This window comes from Meles meles, chromosome 4 (assembly GCF_922984935.1).
Source record: "Meles meles chromosome 4, mMelMel3.1 paternal haplotype, whole genome shotgun sequence".
NCBI classification, from domain to species: Eukaryota; Metazoa; Chordata; class Mammalia; order Carnivora; family Mustelidae; genus Meles; species Meles meles.
In genome coordinates this window covers 22,237,313-22,250,944 of record NC_060069.1, presented here as the reverse complement: position 1 = coordinate 22,250,944, position 13,632 = coordinate 22,237,313, and the positions used below count along the sequence as shown (strand labels likewise).

The 13,632-nt window shown below is 33.9% G+C and overlaps 1 protein-coding gene across 6 annotated transcripts in view; it reads left to right on the top strand.

Moving 5' to 3' along the window:
• Positions 1 to 13,632, top strand: part of SLC4A7 (solute carrier family 4 member 7) — a 116,574-nt gene that overhangs the window by 54,385 nt on the left and 48,557 nt on the right. For 5 of the 6 annotated variants that reach the window (XM_046001496.1, XM_046001497.1, XM_046001495.1 and 2 more), the window contains exons 4-6: positions 5,979 to 6,117; positions 6,722 to 6,882; positions 8,532 to 8,720. In XM_046001496.1, coding sequence (XP_045857452.1) covers positions 5,979 to 6,117; positions 6,722 to 6,882; positions 8,532 to 8,720 — 489 coding nt within the window. Of the gene's footprint in view, positions 1 to 5,978; positions 6,118 to 6,721; positions 6,883 to 8,531; positions 8,721 to 11,158; positions 11,525 to 13,632 lie in introns of all 6 variants that reach the window. The other variant, XM_046001499.1, reaches the window with a different exon arrangement.

Sequence of the window (13,632 nt, the reverse complement as noted above, 5' to 3'; positions counted from 1 at the left end):
GTGGAGAAACCAGTACCAATTTCAGAAAGGATCACTGGTAGACTTTGGTGATATTAAGTAATTTAGAACTATTTTGCTGTTCTGTATGACGTATCCATCCAGTTTAGGATATCTTCTGCTATTTTGAATAGATCATTATGCTTCTCTGATTGATGTGAATAAAAGGGTACATCATGTTTTTATAGAATGCTATCTGCAAAACTGTAAGTATGATCACTAGGATAGGTGGTTTGATGTTTCAAGCTAAGGTATACATGTGAAGTCTAAATATAGTGGTTTGAAGAATTTAGTGGAGGAAATATTTGTGACTTTTTGATGGAATAACTATCCTTAGAAAAGTTTTATGCCACTGCAGTAGGTTTCTTTTGGTTTTAACTGCCAATATGTATCCAAGAAATTGCTATGAATGAGGTCTTTTTTTTCCCAGTGTCCACTCTCTAAATGTAGATTACATAGGACTTTTGCTTCTGGACATGATGTAATAACATGAATTTTCCCTCTTACTTTAAACAATTAGAAAAATTGACAAAGTGCATAAAACATGAACGTACAGATATTGGACAACACATTGTACCATTCTGACCACTGAGAGAGGGTAGGAAAGTGAGATGAGCCTTATACTTGCCTGAGCGTATTACCTAGAGACAGTTTCCAGGCCACAGCACAGGGAGGGGAATCTGGAACAGAACCTTGCAAGCTTTGAGAGTTGAGACAGAGATTGGAATTTGGGAAGGCCAAAGAGGCCAGTCAGGTATGGAGTGCCAGAGAGTAGAGAGCTATACACAGAGAAGCTTCCAAAGGTCGTAAAGGAAACTACTTGAGGCCTGGGAAATGGCCATCAGAAAACAGTAGGCTATTTGGATATTGGATATTGTATAAGACTGGGAGTAGGGTGTGTTTCCATCAGACAGAGAGGAAAGATCTTGACATATGGGGCATTGTGGAGAGTTCTCAGAAAGGTATTGCCCTAATATGGATCTTAATTTTACACTGCAGTATAAAAGCTGCAGTGGATTTGTTCTAAAAATTTTTAAAGCAGGTCTTAAAAGAATTAAAGTTCTTTTCCAGGACAAAGTACAGTACTACTAAAACAAATAAAGTAAAATCCAGCACCTAAGCATATAAAATCCACAATATCTGATATTTACAAATTACTTGAAATATGAAAAGTAGGAAGATAGGAGCCATAACTAGAGAAAACAACAACAACAACAACAACAAAAAAAAAACAGTAGAAACAGATCCAGAAATGGCAGAATTGATGGAATTCAAAAGCAAACATGTTAAAGCAACTATAACATATCTGCTTTGTATGTTCAAGAAGATAGGGAATGTGACTGACGAACAGAGAAACTGAAAATGTAAGAAAACCCAAAAGGAAATTCCAGAGATGAAAAATACAGTCTCTGAAGTGAAAAAATACACTAAGTAAGATTAACAGAGGGTTTGACTGTACAGGAAAAAAATAGTGATTTTTCAAGACATAGTGATAGAAACTACCCAAAGTGAAATAGAAAAGACTGAAATGAATAAATAGAGCATCAGTAATTTGTAGAGCAATATCAGTTAGTCTAACATATATATATTTGTAGTGCCAGCAAGGAAGGTGACAGAAAAAAATATTTGAAGAAATAATAGTTATAAAATTTCTTTAAGTTTAATGTAAACTCTGGACAGGTTCAGGGAGCTCAGCAAAACCCAAGAAGAAACATGAAGATAATCACACAAAGGCACATACAAATTAAATTGCTGAAGCCAGGATGTAACAACCCTACATGAATATGCATATAATAACAGCTTCAAAATACATGAAACAGAAGTGATAAAATTGAGAAGAGAGATAAATTTACAGTTGTTGGATAAATTTATAAAAGTTATAGATTTCAACTCTCTTTTCTTAGTTATGCATAAAACAAGAAAAAAAAAGTCAATAAGTTATGAAAGACCTGAGTAATATTATCAGTTAGGTTGATATTCATATTCCTTGAGCCCGCCACCCAACAGTAGCAGAATACATTTTTTTATAAGTGTAAATGTAATGTTTCCCAAGATAGATTATATTCCAGTCAATAACAAGTCTTAATACATTGAAAAGATTTAAAGTATATTCTGTGACCACAATGGAATTAAATTACAAAGATTTAATTACCAAGATAATTTACCAAAGATAAATTACCAAGAAAAATCCCCAGATAGTTGGAAATTAAACAGATGCTTCTCAATAATCTCTGGGTTAAAGAAGCAATCAGAAAAGAAATTAGGAAATATTTTGAACTCATAAAAATAAAAACACAGTACTGGGAATGATTGAGATAAAATCTTGCAAAGTGAGGACATGCTTCTGGTATACAGGTTCTGTTAGCATGGTACTGTACAAAGTTAGGACTGTGTATAAATTGAAATTCGTTAGATGCAGTTAAAGCAGTGCATAGAGGAATATTTGAAGCATTTAATCCTTATATTAGAAAAGAAGGAAGATCTGATCTTCAGTGACCTAAATTTCTAACTTAAGAAACTAGGAGAAAACCTAGAACAAATTAAACCAAAGTAAGGAAACGAAAAGAAAAATAAAAGCTGTTGCAGAAAATGAATCAAGTAAAGACCAGAAAAACAAGAGTAAAAATCAGATAGACTGAAATCTAGTTCTTTGAAAATATAAATAAAATTGATAAACTTATATAGCCAGAGTGATGAGGGAGAAAAAAAAGATATGAATTACCAGCATCAGAAAATTTAAGTGCAGATTGTATAGGTATTAAAAGACTGATGAGGGAATATTATGAATGGTTTTATGCCAACAAAATTGGTAATTTAAGATGAAATGGGGAAATTCTTTAAGAATACAAACTAACAAAAAAAAATGGATAATCTTACTTACCCTATGTGTATAAAGAAATTAAATTTGTAGTCTAAAACATTCCCACAATGCCATTTTACTCCCAAATGGCATCATGGATGAATCTGATCAAACATATAAGGAAGAAATTAGAGAGACTGTCAGAAAATTGAAGATGAAGGAACACTTCCCATTTCATTGTTATGAATCCAACATTACCTAGATACCAGAACTGAATAACAGTTGTTACAAAAAAATAAAACTATAGACTAAATATCTCTCACGAATGTGGATTCAGAAAGTGTTAACAAACTAAAAACATATTTTACCCCATAATATCCAAAAAGGATACTGTATTATTACTGTGGTAGGCAGAAAAATGGTTCCCAAGATATCTCTCTTCCCAATGCCCAGAAACTGTGAATGTTAACTTTATAGCAAACTTGAATTTATAAATGTGATTAGATTAAGGATTTTGAGATGGAGAAGTTGAGTGAAGTATGCCAGTGGGCCAGTTATAATTACAAGGATCCTTTAGTAAGAGGGAGTCAGAAGATCAGAGAGGAAGTAGTTGTGACCATGGAAGCAAATAGTTGTAGTAAGTGGTTCAGACCCAAATAACATAGGCAGCTTCCAGAAGCTAGAAAAGGTAAGGAAATGGATTTTTTTCCCTAGAACTTGCAGAAGGAACCAGCCAATGATTTTAGCATTGTAAGACTCATTTTGGACTTCTGGTCTCCAGAACTATATAAGACAATAATTGTGTTTAGGCCATCAAGTTTGTGGTAATTTGTTATAGCAGCAATAGGATATTAGTATAATAACCATTTGGAAAAACAGGGTTGGTATAAAATTTAACTATCAATATAAATAACCACATTAACACTGTAAAGGAGGAAACCCCTGTAATTGTCTCAGTAGGTGCAGAAAAAGCCTTTGACAAAATTCCACGGCCATTCATGATAAAATTCTCAGCAAAGAAGGAATAAAAGAAAACTTCCTCTACCGGATACACGGCATCTACAAAAACACTTTGTCAACCACACATTTAGTGCTGAGAGATGGAATGCTTTCTCCTTATGATTTCGGGAAAGGCAGGGTTGTCCTCTGCCACTTCTGTAGAACATGGTATTGTAGCACCTAGCTTGTGTGATAAGGCAAGAAAAATTAAAGGCATACAGATTGCAAAGGAAGAAGTAAAACTGTTTTTACTTACAGATACAAGATCATGTATGTAAATCCTAGGCAATCTGTGAAATTATAGAACTAAGTGAGTTTAGAAAGGTTATAAGATATACAATTATATTTCTATATATTTCTCGAATAGCAATGAACAATCAGAAATTGAAATTAAAAAAACCACTTAGAGTAGAACCCAAAATATTGCTTGGAAGTAAATCTGACAAGAGAACTGTAAGACCTAAATGTTGAAAGGTTCAAAACATCAGGAAGTTCAGTCATAGTATGTTTTAGTTTGTCCCGCATATGTCTCAGGGTGGTCCTTTAATATGAGGACCTATGTGATAAACATGCTGGAAAATTTTCAAATTTGCTTTTTATTGCTTCTCCCCTATTCTGTATTTTCTAATTTCTGGAGTTTTCCTGTTTGATTTTTCTTACTTTCTTCTCTACATTTCTGAACCTTTAGTTTTCCGTCTTCTTATTTGTTACTGATGCAGTCTGATTTCTTCAGCTTTGTCTTTTCCTTTATTTATTTATTAATATTATTTTTAAAAATTCTTTTAAAAAATTTATTTATCTTTAAGATTTTATTTATTTGCCAGAGAGAAAGAGAGAGAAAGAGCGAATGAGCACAAGCAAGGGTGAGGGGCAAAGGCAGAGGAAGAAGTGGGCTCCCTGCTGAGCAAGGAACCTGACGTGGGACTCAATCCCAAGACCCTGGGATCTTGATCTGAGCCGAAGGCAGTAACTTAACCAACTAAGCCACCCAGGTGTCCCTGTCTTTTCCTAAATTAATCGTCCTAACCTATTCTTTAACCTGTTTATTGCATCTGCAAGTGCCTGCAAGTTTGTTTACTTCGGTGTAGATTTTGATTTTGACTTCATATCTCATATTCATCAGGAATTGATTTTGTTTTCAGCTGATGCTTGTGGTTGTTTTCTTGTCCTAGGGCTATCAACTGTCCTGGACTAGAGTTTATACTAATTTTTCAAGGGACCCTATACTGACTGTGTAGGTAGTTTAAATTCAGATGCTGTGAGTGGGGATTCTGTTTTATGTCAGTGATTTGTCCTGCCTCCCTAACCTTAGCTGACAGAATTTTGCTTCTCTGTGGTAGTACAAAAAGCCAGTTTCTATATACCTCTCGCTTTGCTTTTTCTCGTAATTTTTTGGACCTTGGGAGATTCTCCTTTTTCAGTTTTGATCTTAGCTACATATTACATATTTTAAAAATTTGTTTTGTCCAACATTTTCTATATTTTTAGTGAGAAAAGAGTCTTATTTTTGAGTATAGTGTTCCATGTTTCAGATATTGCATATTTTTATTTATTTTTACATCAGTTAGTTGTATTAGTTTCATTTATTTATTTTTAATTTTACTTTTTTTTTTAAAGATTTTATTTATTTATTTGACAGATCACAAGTAGACAGAGAGGCAGGCAGAGAGAGAGAGAGAGAGGGAAGCAGGCTCCCCGCTAAGCAGAGAGCCCGATGTGGGACTCGATCCCAGGACCCCAGGATCATGACCTGAGCCGAAGGCAGCGGCTTAACCCACTGAGCCACCTAGGTGCCCCAATTTTACTTTTTTTAAAGATTTTATTTTTAAGTAATCTCTGTGCCCAATATGAGGCCCAAACTTACAACCCTGAGATCAAGAGTCACATGTTCTACTGACTGAGGCAGCCAGGCACCCCTCACTTGTTTATTTTTAAGATATAATTTTTCTTTTTTGTCTATGGAGGTGATCTTTCTGTGATACTCTTTGTTTTTGGTTTGTTGGTCTTTGTTTTCTTCCAGATTTATAGTATTTTAATAAAAGTTTTGATGGAATATATTTTTATTTAAATATATTAAATATTCAAATAAATGCATTTATTTGAAAGCATCTCACTTTCAAACTGAATTTATCTTTGAATGAATTGTGGCAATTTTTGAGTGTATTTAAATTCTTTTGTCAAGACACACCATCCCAAAGAGTTCAGTTCATTCTTGGTACTGAAGATGATGATGAAGAGCACATTCCACATGATCTCTTTACGGAAATGGATGAACTGTGTTACAGAGATGGAGAAGAGTATGAATGGAAAGAAACTGCCAGGTAATAATACTTGTATTATTAGTCTCAGTATTTAGTTGGCTTTTCCTGATTTTTTTTCTTGTGTTGTAAATATAATGAATTTATGAGTTCCTGGGTGCTTTGAAATAATGAGGAGAGAATTTGTTCTTGTCTGGAAGCTACAGCTTTAGTTTATCTCTTTATTCTCAAAATTGGTTTTCTTAAGTAATCCTTACCACTTTAACATAGCATAGAAGTAATAATATGTTAATTACACATTTTAATGTCTTTAATTAGAGAAATAAATTTCAAAAATTAAGGTCCTGCTGCATATGTTCAGTTTAGAAGAGGATTAGCAGTGGAAACCACAAGGTTCCATAGTTTTTCTTTGTAGACCTATTATTGTGTAGCTAGAACAGAATGAGGAACTGTAGAGACTGTAACTTGTGAATAGAGTGGACCATTAGCTCGATTTGTAAAAATGAGTTTGTAGCCAAATTTTGTGTTGGTAGTGGTAATCTTTTCTTTCTCTTTAAAAGGACAAGTATATATATAAAAAAAGAACAAGCATATGTTTATTATATTAAAATAAGCAAATGAAATCATCATTGTTTACAAAATATTTTTATGTGTTGACATATTATAGATGGCTGAAATTTGAAGAGGATGTTGAAGATGGCGGTGACCGATGGAGTAAACCTTATGTGGCAACTCTTTCTTTGCACAGTCTTTTTGAACTAAGAAGTTGCATCCTAAATGGAACAGTGATGCTAGACATGAGAGCAAGCACTCTAGATGAAATAGCAGGTTAAGCAGTTTGACTTTTTCAGTACCTGTGTTGTGCTGAAATTAGAGATATTTAAATAAGGAAAATGAGGTGGGATTTTAGACCATTGATTAATTGCTCTTGGTTGAACTTCTGTCCTCCGTAAGACAGCATGAGGAGTACACATATAAATAATCCTTTTTGTCTTTAATAAACTTAGAGTCTAGAAGATGAATAAATCAGACAAGCACAACTACAGTACCAAAAGGGAAGTGACTAGTGCCATAGCAAGATATGCAGTCTGTTTCTGGAAATGTAGCGAAAATAGCTTTTTGTTTCTTCAGTTTTTGGACCAAGGTATCTGGGGAAAATCCACAAGGACATTAAATGTACTACTTATTTACTACTTATTTATAGACTTTGAACACATGAGAACAAGGAGCAGGTGGTACAGGAAAAAGAAAGTATTCTGAGGAGGAGGAAGAGAAGGAAGAAAGGTCTAAAAAGTGTAGAAAAACAGGTACGGATCTCACATGGAAGTCAGTTCCCTGTGAGTATACAGATTTCTTGAATAGTATTAGGAGACATTACTTTGGCTTTGCAGGTATCGCATAACACAGAGCAATGTTTTAATTATTTACAATGTAATGTCTTCTAATCCAACGCCCCTTTGTGTAGTAGGCTGTAGTACTTATGTTAATGTTACAGTCTACCTATTAGGTTGATTCCAGTTTTCTCTCAGAGGAATCTCTTAGGTTTGAAAGCTTGACTGTTTTATCTCAAATTAGTGGCACTGTTTTAAAATATTTATATATATTTTATAGTCTAAAAATAGTCCAACCACTACAATAATGTATCATATGGCATTACATCAATCTCTCCATTCCCCCCATACCTCTGTCACAGCCTGATATACTCATCTTCCTAGAATTTATTATTTCATGATATTTTTATCCTTTAATTTGCTCATTGGTTTTTCTACCTCTGGAAGAGTGAGAGCGGAAACTTGATCTCCTTAGTTAAATTCTGTATTCCCAACATGTAAGGTACTCAGTAAGTAGTTAATTATTGAATGAAAGAGTCCAGTACTCATCTGTAGTCTTGACAACAATGTGAAGTGAGGCAATAAAATACCTTCACTTCTTAGGAAGCCAATATTACTGAATACTGAGTTTTAATAGAATTTATTGTGTCCATGTCAGGAAAGCACTTTCAACTATAGGAAGGCTATTAGTGTAGAATAGTGACCTCTTTAGAAATAACAGTATTTACAAAAGATAGAGGTCTCCATGTAACTTGTTTACTTTTCTTAGATAATGTTCGTATTTATCTTTCTTTCTTTTTTTTCTCCCCCATTTAAATTCAAGTTAGTTAACATATAGTGTATTATTACTTCCAGGGGTAGAATGTTGATTCATCAGTTGCATATAACACCCGGTGCTCGATACATCAAGTGCCCTCCTTGATGCCCATCACCGAGTTAGCCCATCCTCACCCACCTCCCCTTTAGCACATATTTATTTATCTTTATGCATACATTATTCACTATCAGAAGAGAATGATATTTTCTAGAGAACTATTTACACGTCTTATTTTTCAGTAAGATTTCATGTACATTTTATGGTTTATGTTATAGTCTTCCAAGTATTCATTTATTTAATAAAAATGGCTGTTATTTTTCTTTCAATAGATATGGTATTGGACAACATGATAGCCTCTGGCCAGTTGGATGAATCCATAAGAGAGAATGTCAGAGAAGCTCTTCTGAAGAGACATCATCATCAGAATGAGAAAAGATTCACCAGTCGGATTCCCCTTGTTCGATCTTTTGCAGATATAGGCAAGAAACATTCTGACCCTCACTTGCTTGAAAGGAATGGTGAGATAAGTTGTGGCATCCAATTTCACTAACACTTCTACTCTAATAGCATTCCAGCATACAGTTAGCATTTGGGGGCAGAAAGATATTTTTTCCAGATAATTCTGTAGATCATTTTATTATCTCTTTTATTATTTTTAAAAAGTAATAATGTTATTTTTGTATTTAAAAATATCATTTCTAAAATATTCTTTATAACATGACAGTTAATCTGTAGAAATCATTCAGATGAAAAAACTAAGTATTCACTTTGTTATAATGGCACATTTATCACTATAGCCAATCCTAAATTACTTCTTGCTTTTTTGTTTTTGTCAAGAACTCTTGAATAACTGATTAAAGAGACATAAATTACAATCTGTAAGTTTAATTTTTTATTCTAAGTCTTGGATTTGAATCTTTATTATTTATAGTAGATTTTTCATAGTGATTTTTTTGTTTGTTTCCCCAAATATACTTTATTTGTGGAGCATAAATAAGTGTTTTTGGGTTGGTTTGATGATTTGACTGCCTATTATTTATACACTTTGTGTAAGGTTTTTTATGGATGGTTTGTTCTTAAGCTAGGGATGACCTCCTTGATGTCTTCCAAACCATTGAGAATGGCACAGACCATTTTCTAGCTCCTAACTCTCATGGTCTAGGAGTGGATTATGTGGGACCTGGTGGCTTATGTGGGGATGCATTGTTTTTGTAGCCATTCACCTCCATCACTGTTTTAAGGCTGGCACATCTGGAGGCAGAGGATACTTCCCTGGGGTTCTGTTTTGGCTCTCAAAGAGAGCTCTGATGACAGTGACTCTGCAAAACCTAGGTCCAAAGGGCTGGAGTTGCTTAGGAGGATCCTTCTTGCCTCTAGCTGATACCATTACCCAAGGATTAGAGTTAAGAGGGATGGTTGATGGACCACAATGTCTTTCTGCTCATCTTCTTTGTTCCTGCAATAATAGGATGGCTTTTAAGTATTCTACAAACAAACAGCCATTGGGGATGGGATGGGGTTTAATATATCTAGAGTGGACAGTAATCATCTTTTGCAGCTCAGTGTGACATTCTTAAGTCCATTTTCTTCTGAGTATTTAACCATTAAAAGTTTTTTAATCTCTTTAAAATGATGCGTTTGTATATTTAAGTAACCTCAAGAATAAAGAAATCTCTTATGGACCTAAGTTCAATTTAAAATTAAGCCATCCATGCCACATTTTGTGTCTTTTTCATCTTCATGTACTGTATATTCTCAGCTTTCCTGAAATGAGTTCATTTACTCAGAGAGACCCTATTAAATCTTTATGCTTCATGTGGAATTGTTCCTGATATTCCCTGATTGTCATTTGTTTCCTTTTAATCATAAGACAATGGCTGTTTTCTTTTAAATATCATTTTAGCATGTGCATGTCATTTTTTTGTATTATAGTTGTAATTTAACAGTTTTCTGCATATAGCTTTAGTTTTAACTAAGTTGTGGTTGTTTATGAACTAAGGTTCATCTTTTTTAATATTTCTGGGATCTCTTGAGCATGTGGCTTTGATAACTTAGATCATATCAGATTGATTGTCATAGTTCTCATGTTTTTCCTAAAATTAGTATTATTCCACCAAGCTACACTTCTTAGAATACCAGGTCTTTGAAATAGAAATATATACGACCTTTTGAAATACGCTAGACTTACCTCATTTTTGCCACTGTTGGTGAGAAATACTTTATTACTAAATTAAATTGTATGTATTTAATTTTATCTGCTGTATTAGAAATGGATGCATATTTTAGGACATTTACTAGTATCTTTAGAGGGCTGAAGAATACTCTTTCAAATTGACACTTTTTAAAAAAAAAATTCCTGTAACTTTCCTTATATTTTAAAATTTTACTTGAGAGCACTACCAGTAGGTGATGCTCTACTGACTAATGTAGAGATTTGATATCAATTTTAAGTTAGGAATTATTAGATAATGCAAACTTTCCTTGTGAGAGAATTACCTATAGCAGCTTGAGTACAGTGTAGGAAAAATACACTAAATATAATCTATCAGTGCTTGTAAGGTTTGTTTAGGGTTTTATTTCTTAGATTATTTTTATACTACATTCTTATTTGCTATTTATTATCAACTTTGCATTGATAGTTTTTTTTAAAAAGCCACATTATTGAATATTCTGATTACTAACAGAATATTACCCCCACCATCTATCATTTGCATTGTTTTTTATTTTCTGTTTTGTTTTCTGGATACACCTTCAGGGAACTAAGTATAATTTAAGCAGGTTTTCATTACCTTTCTAACATTTAAACATCTGATTGCCATGCTAACTCTAATAGCATGAATTTGAAATTTTGGGCTTTAAAGCTTGCAGTTTACATTGTAAATTGATGTTATGTGTGTGTGTCTGTTTGCCTTCTGCAATGAACTTCATCATTTTTCATTTATTTGTTTTATCTCAGGGGAAGGCCTTTCAGCCTCCCGCCACTCTTTGCGAACAGGTCTGTCTGCCTCAAACCTTTCATTGAGAGGAGAATCGCCTTTATCTCTTCTTAGTCATCTTCTTCCTTCTTCAAGAGCTGGAAGCCCTGCAGGCTCAAGGTGTACAACCCCAGTACCCACCCCTCAAAACAGCCCTCCTTCCAGCCCTAGCATCAGTCGCCTGACCTCCAGAAGTTCCCAGCAGAGTCAGCTTCAGGCCCCAGAACTACTGGTTTCACCTGCCAGTGATGATATTCCCACAGTAGTAATTCATCCGCCTGAGGAAGACTTAGAAGCACTGAGAGGCCAGGAACAGAAGAAGGAGGAAAATGTTGACATGACTCCAGGCAACTATTCGCATCCTCCTTGTGTGGTGCTTTCTGCCTCCGGATCACTTGCACTTGGAATGCCTTTCAGCACAGAGCTTTAGCAGCATATGTAGATAATGCTTATAATTTATTTTGACTTCTGCATGTTTTTTCTTTTTCCCTTATAGTATATTGTAGAAAAGAACAGAAGTATTAAACATTTTTAGATTACAAAAAGACTGCAAAGAACTACACATAACTTAAAGCTCTTTCAAAAATTTTTACTGAGATTTTACAGGTCAGGGCATTTGAATGGTTCAGAAAAACAAATTTTTATAAGTAATCTTTTAATTTTCCAAGATTTAAAAAAAATGGTGGCTTCTTGTGCATTTCCTTCATAGTATGAATGAACACATCTTGGACATAAATTAGAATGAGGTGATGTGCCTTTCAGCTACTATTTGTTGCTTTTTTCCAAAGACTGCAGTATATTTTAACCTTCCTAACACAAATAGGATCGAATGTTCTTTTCCTCCTTTTGTCTCTGAGAAGATCAAAGTTCTCTAATGGCTATCTGGAATCATCATTATTTTAAGACTAGTATTATATTTTGAAGATCAAAGTTCTCTAATGGCTATCTGGAATCATTATTTTAAGACTAGTATTATATTTTGGGATAGACTTTAGTTTGTCCTCTGTTTAATGTCATAGCTACCTTTACTCCAAACTGACCTTGAAATTCTTAGGACCAGAGATCTTAGAGTAGTGGCTAGGATATATTTTTGTCTGTGAATTAGAAAAATTATTCCTTAGTGGATGAAAGGTTTAGTCATCCAAGTGTTATATATTATGGTAATTTTGTTTCTTCATAATGTATTAGTTATATGTACATTTAAACATGTGTATCTTTCCACTCAATTCATATAAAGAAGTATTCTTTAGTGGCTTTTTTACTGACAGCTAAGTGTCAGTGTGACATGTAAATGCTAGCTAGTGGTTTTAATCATATAAGTATTTTTCCATTTCTTCATAATACTGATAACATTTAACACTTCACTGATAATTTATGTTTGTTGTATTAGCCTATTCAGTGTATATAAAAATTTGTGTCAGTTAAGTGGATGCACGCATTTTTCAGAAACTCAGATTCTAAAACTCAGAAACTCAGAAAAGCTAGAGAACTTCTGCCTGGATCATAGAACTAGTAAGTGATAGCCTAAGTCCTCTGACAAAATTCTCAAGGTCCTATCACATATGACAAACTTCTCCTTCTCTGTACTGAATTTGTCCAGACATACCAAGTATATTTAATCAAGGCTCATTGTAGTTGCCAAAAAAATACATACTTTTAGAAGTAAAAAAGGGACATATGGTGGCTAAATCATTGTACATTAATTATGACCATAGCTATTGCTTCCATTGTTTTCTAGTTCTACATGCAGTGGTATTACTTTTCAAATATATTTATAATTCTCCTAACAGTTTGTTGAGGTTCTTGTTATTCCCTGTTTTACAAATGAAGAAGACAAAGACTTATTAAGATCGTGCCATAAATGACCAGGAATTGAACTCAGATCTATGCACAGCAAAATCTGCAGTATAATATATCATTGTAGATTTTAATACCTTGTAGAGAATATATAGTATAGTAATGAGGTAACTGAACAAAAAGAAATACCTATAATTATTTACTCAGAAGTTATCAACAGTCTTAATTAGAAAGAACCAGCAAGACTTACTATTTTTCTTTGAAGAAAGTGGTTTTTTTTTAAAGATTTTTTTATTTATTTAGTTGACAGAGATCGCAAGTAGGCAGAGAGGCAGGCAGAGAGAGAGGGAGAAGCAGGCTCCCCACTGAGCAGAGACCAATGTGGGGCTCTATCCCAGGACCCTGGGATCATGACCTGAGCCAAAGGCAGAGGCTTTAACCCACTGAGCCACCCAGGTGCCCCAAGAAAAGTGATTTTAAAGTAAATCCTTTGCATTTGTTTTTACTTATATCTAGCAGTAATACTGAACATTTCTTGTTTTACCAGCTCCTATGAGGGAATATAAATTTTATATAGGAACTAGGAGATGATAGACGGTTTCACAGTAGCTTGTTAGGCCATGTTGTTAAGGAGATAAAGGTAGCAATTAACTGAAAA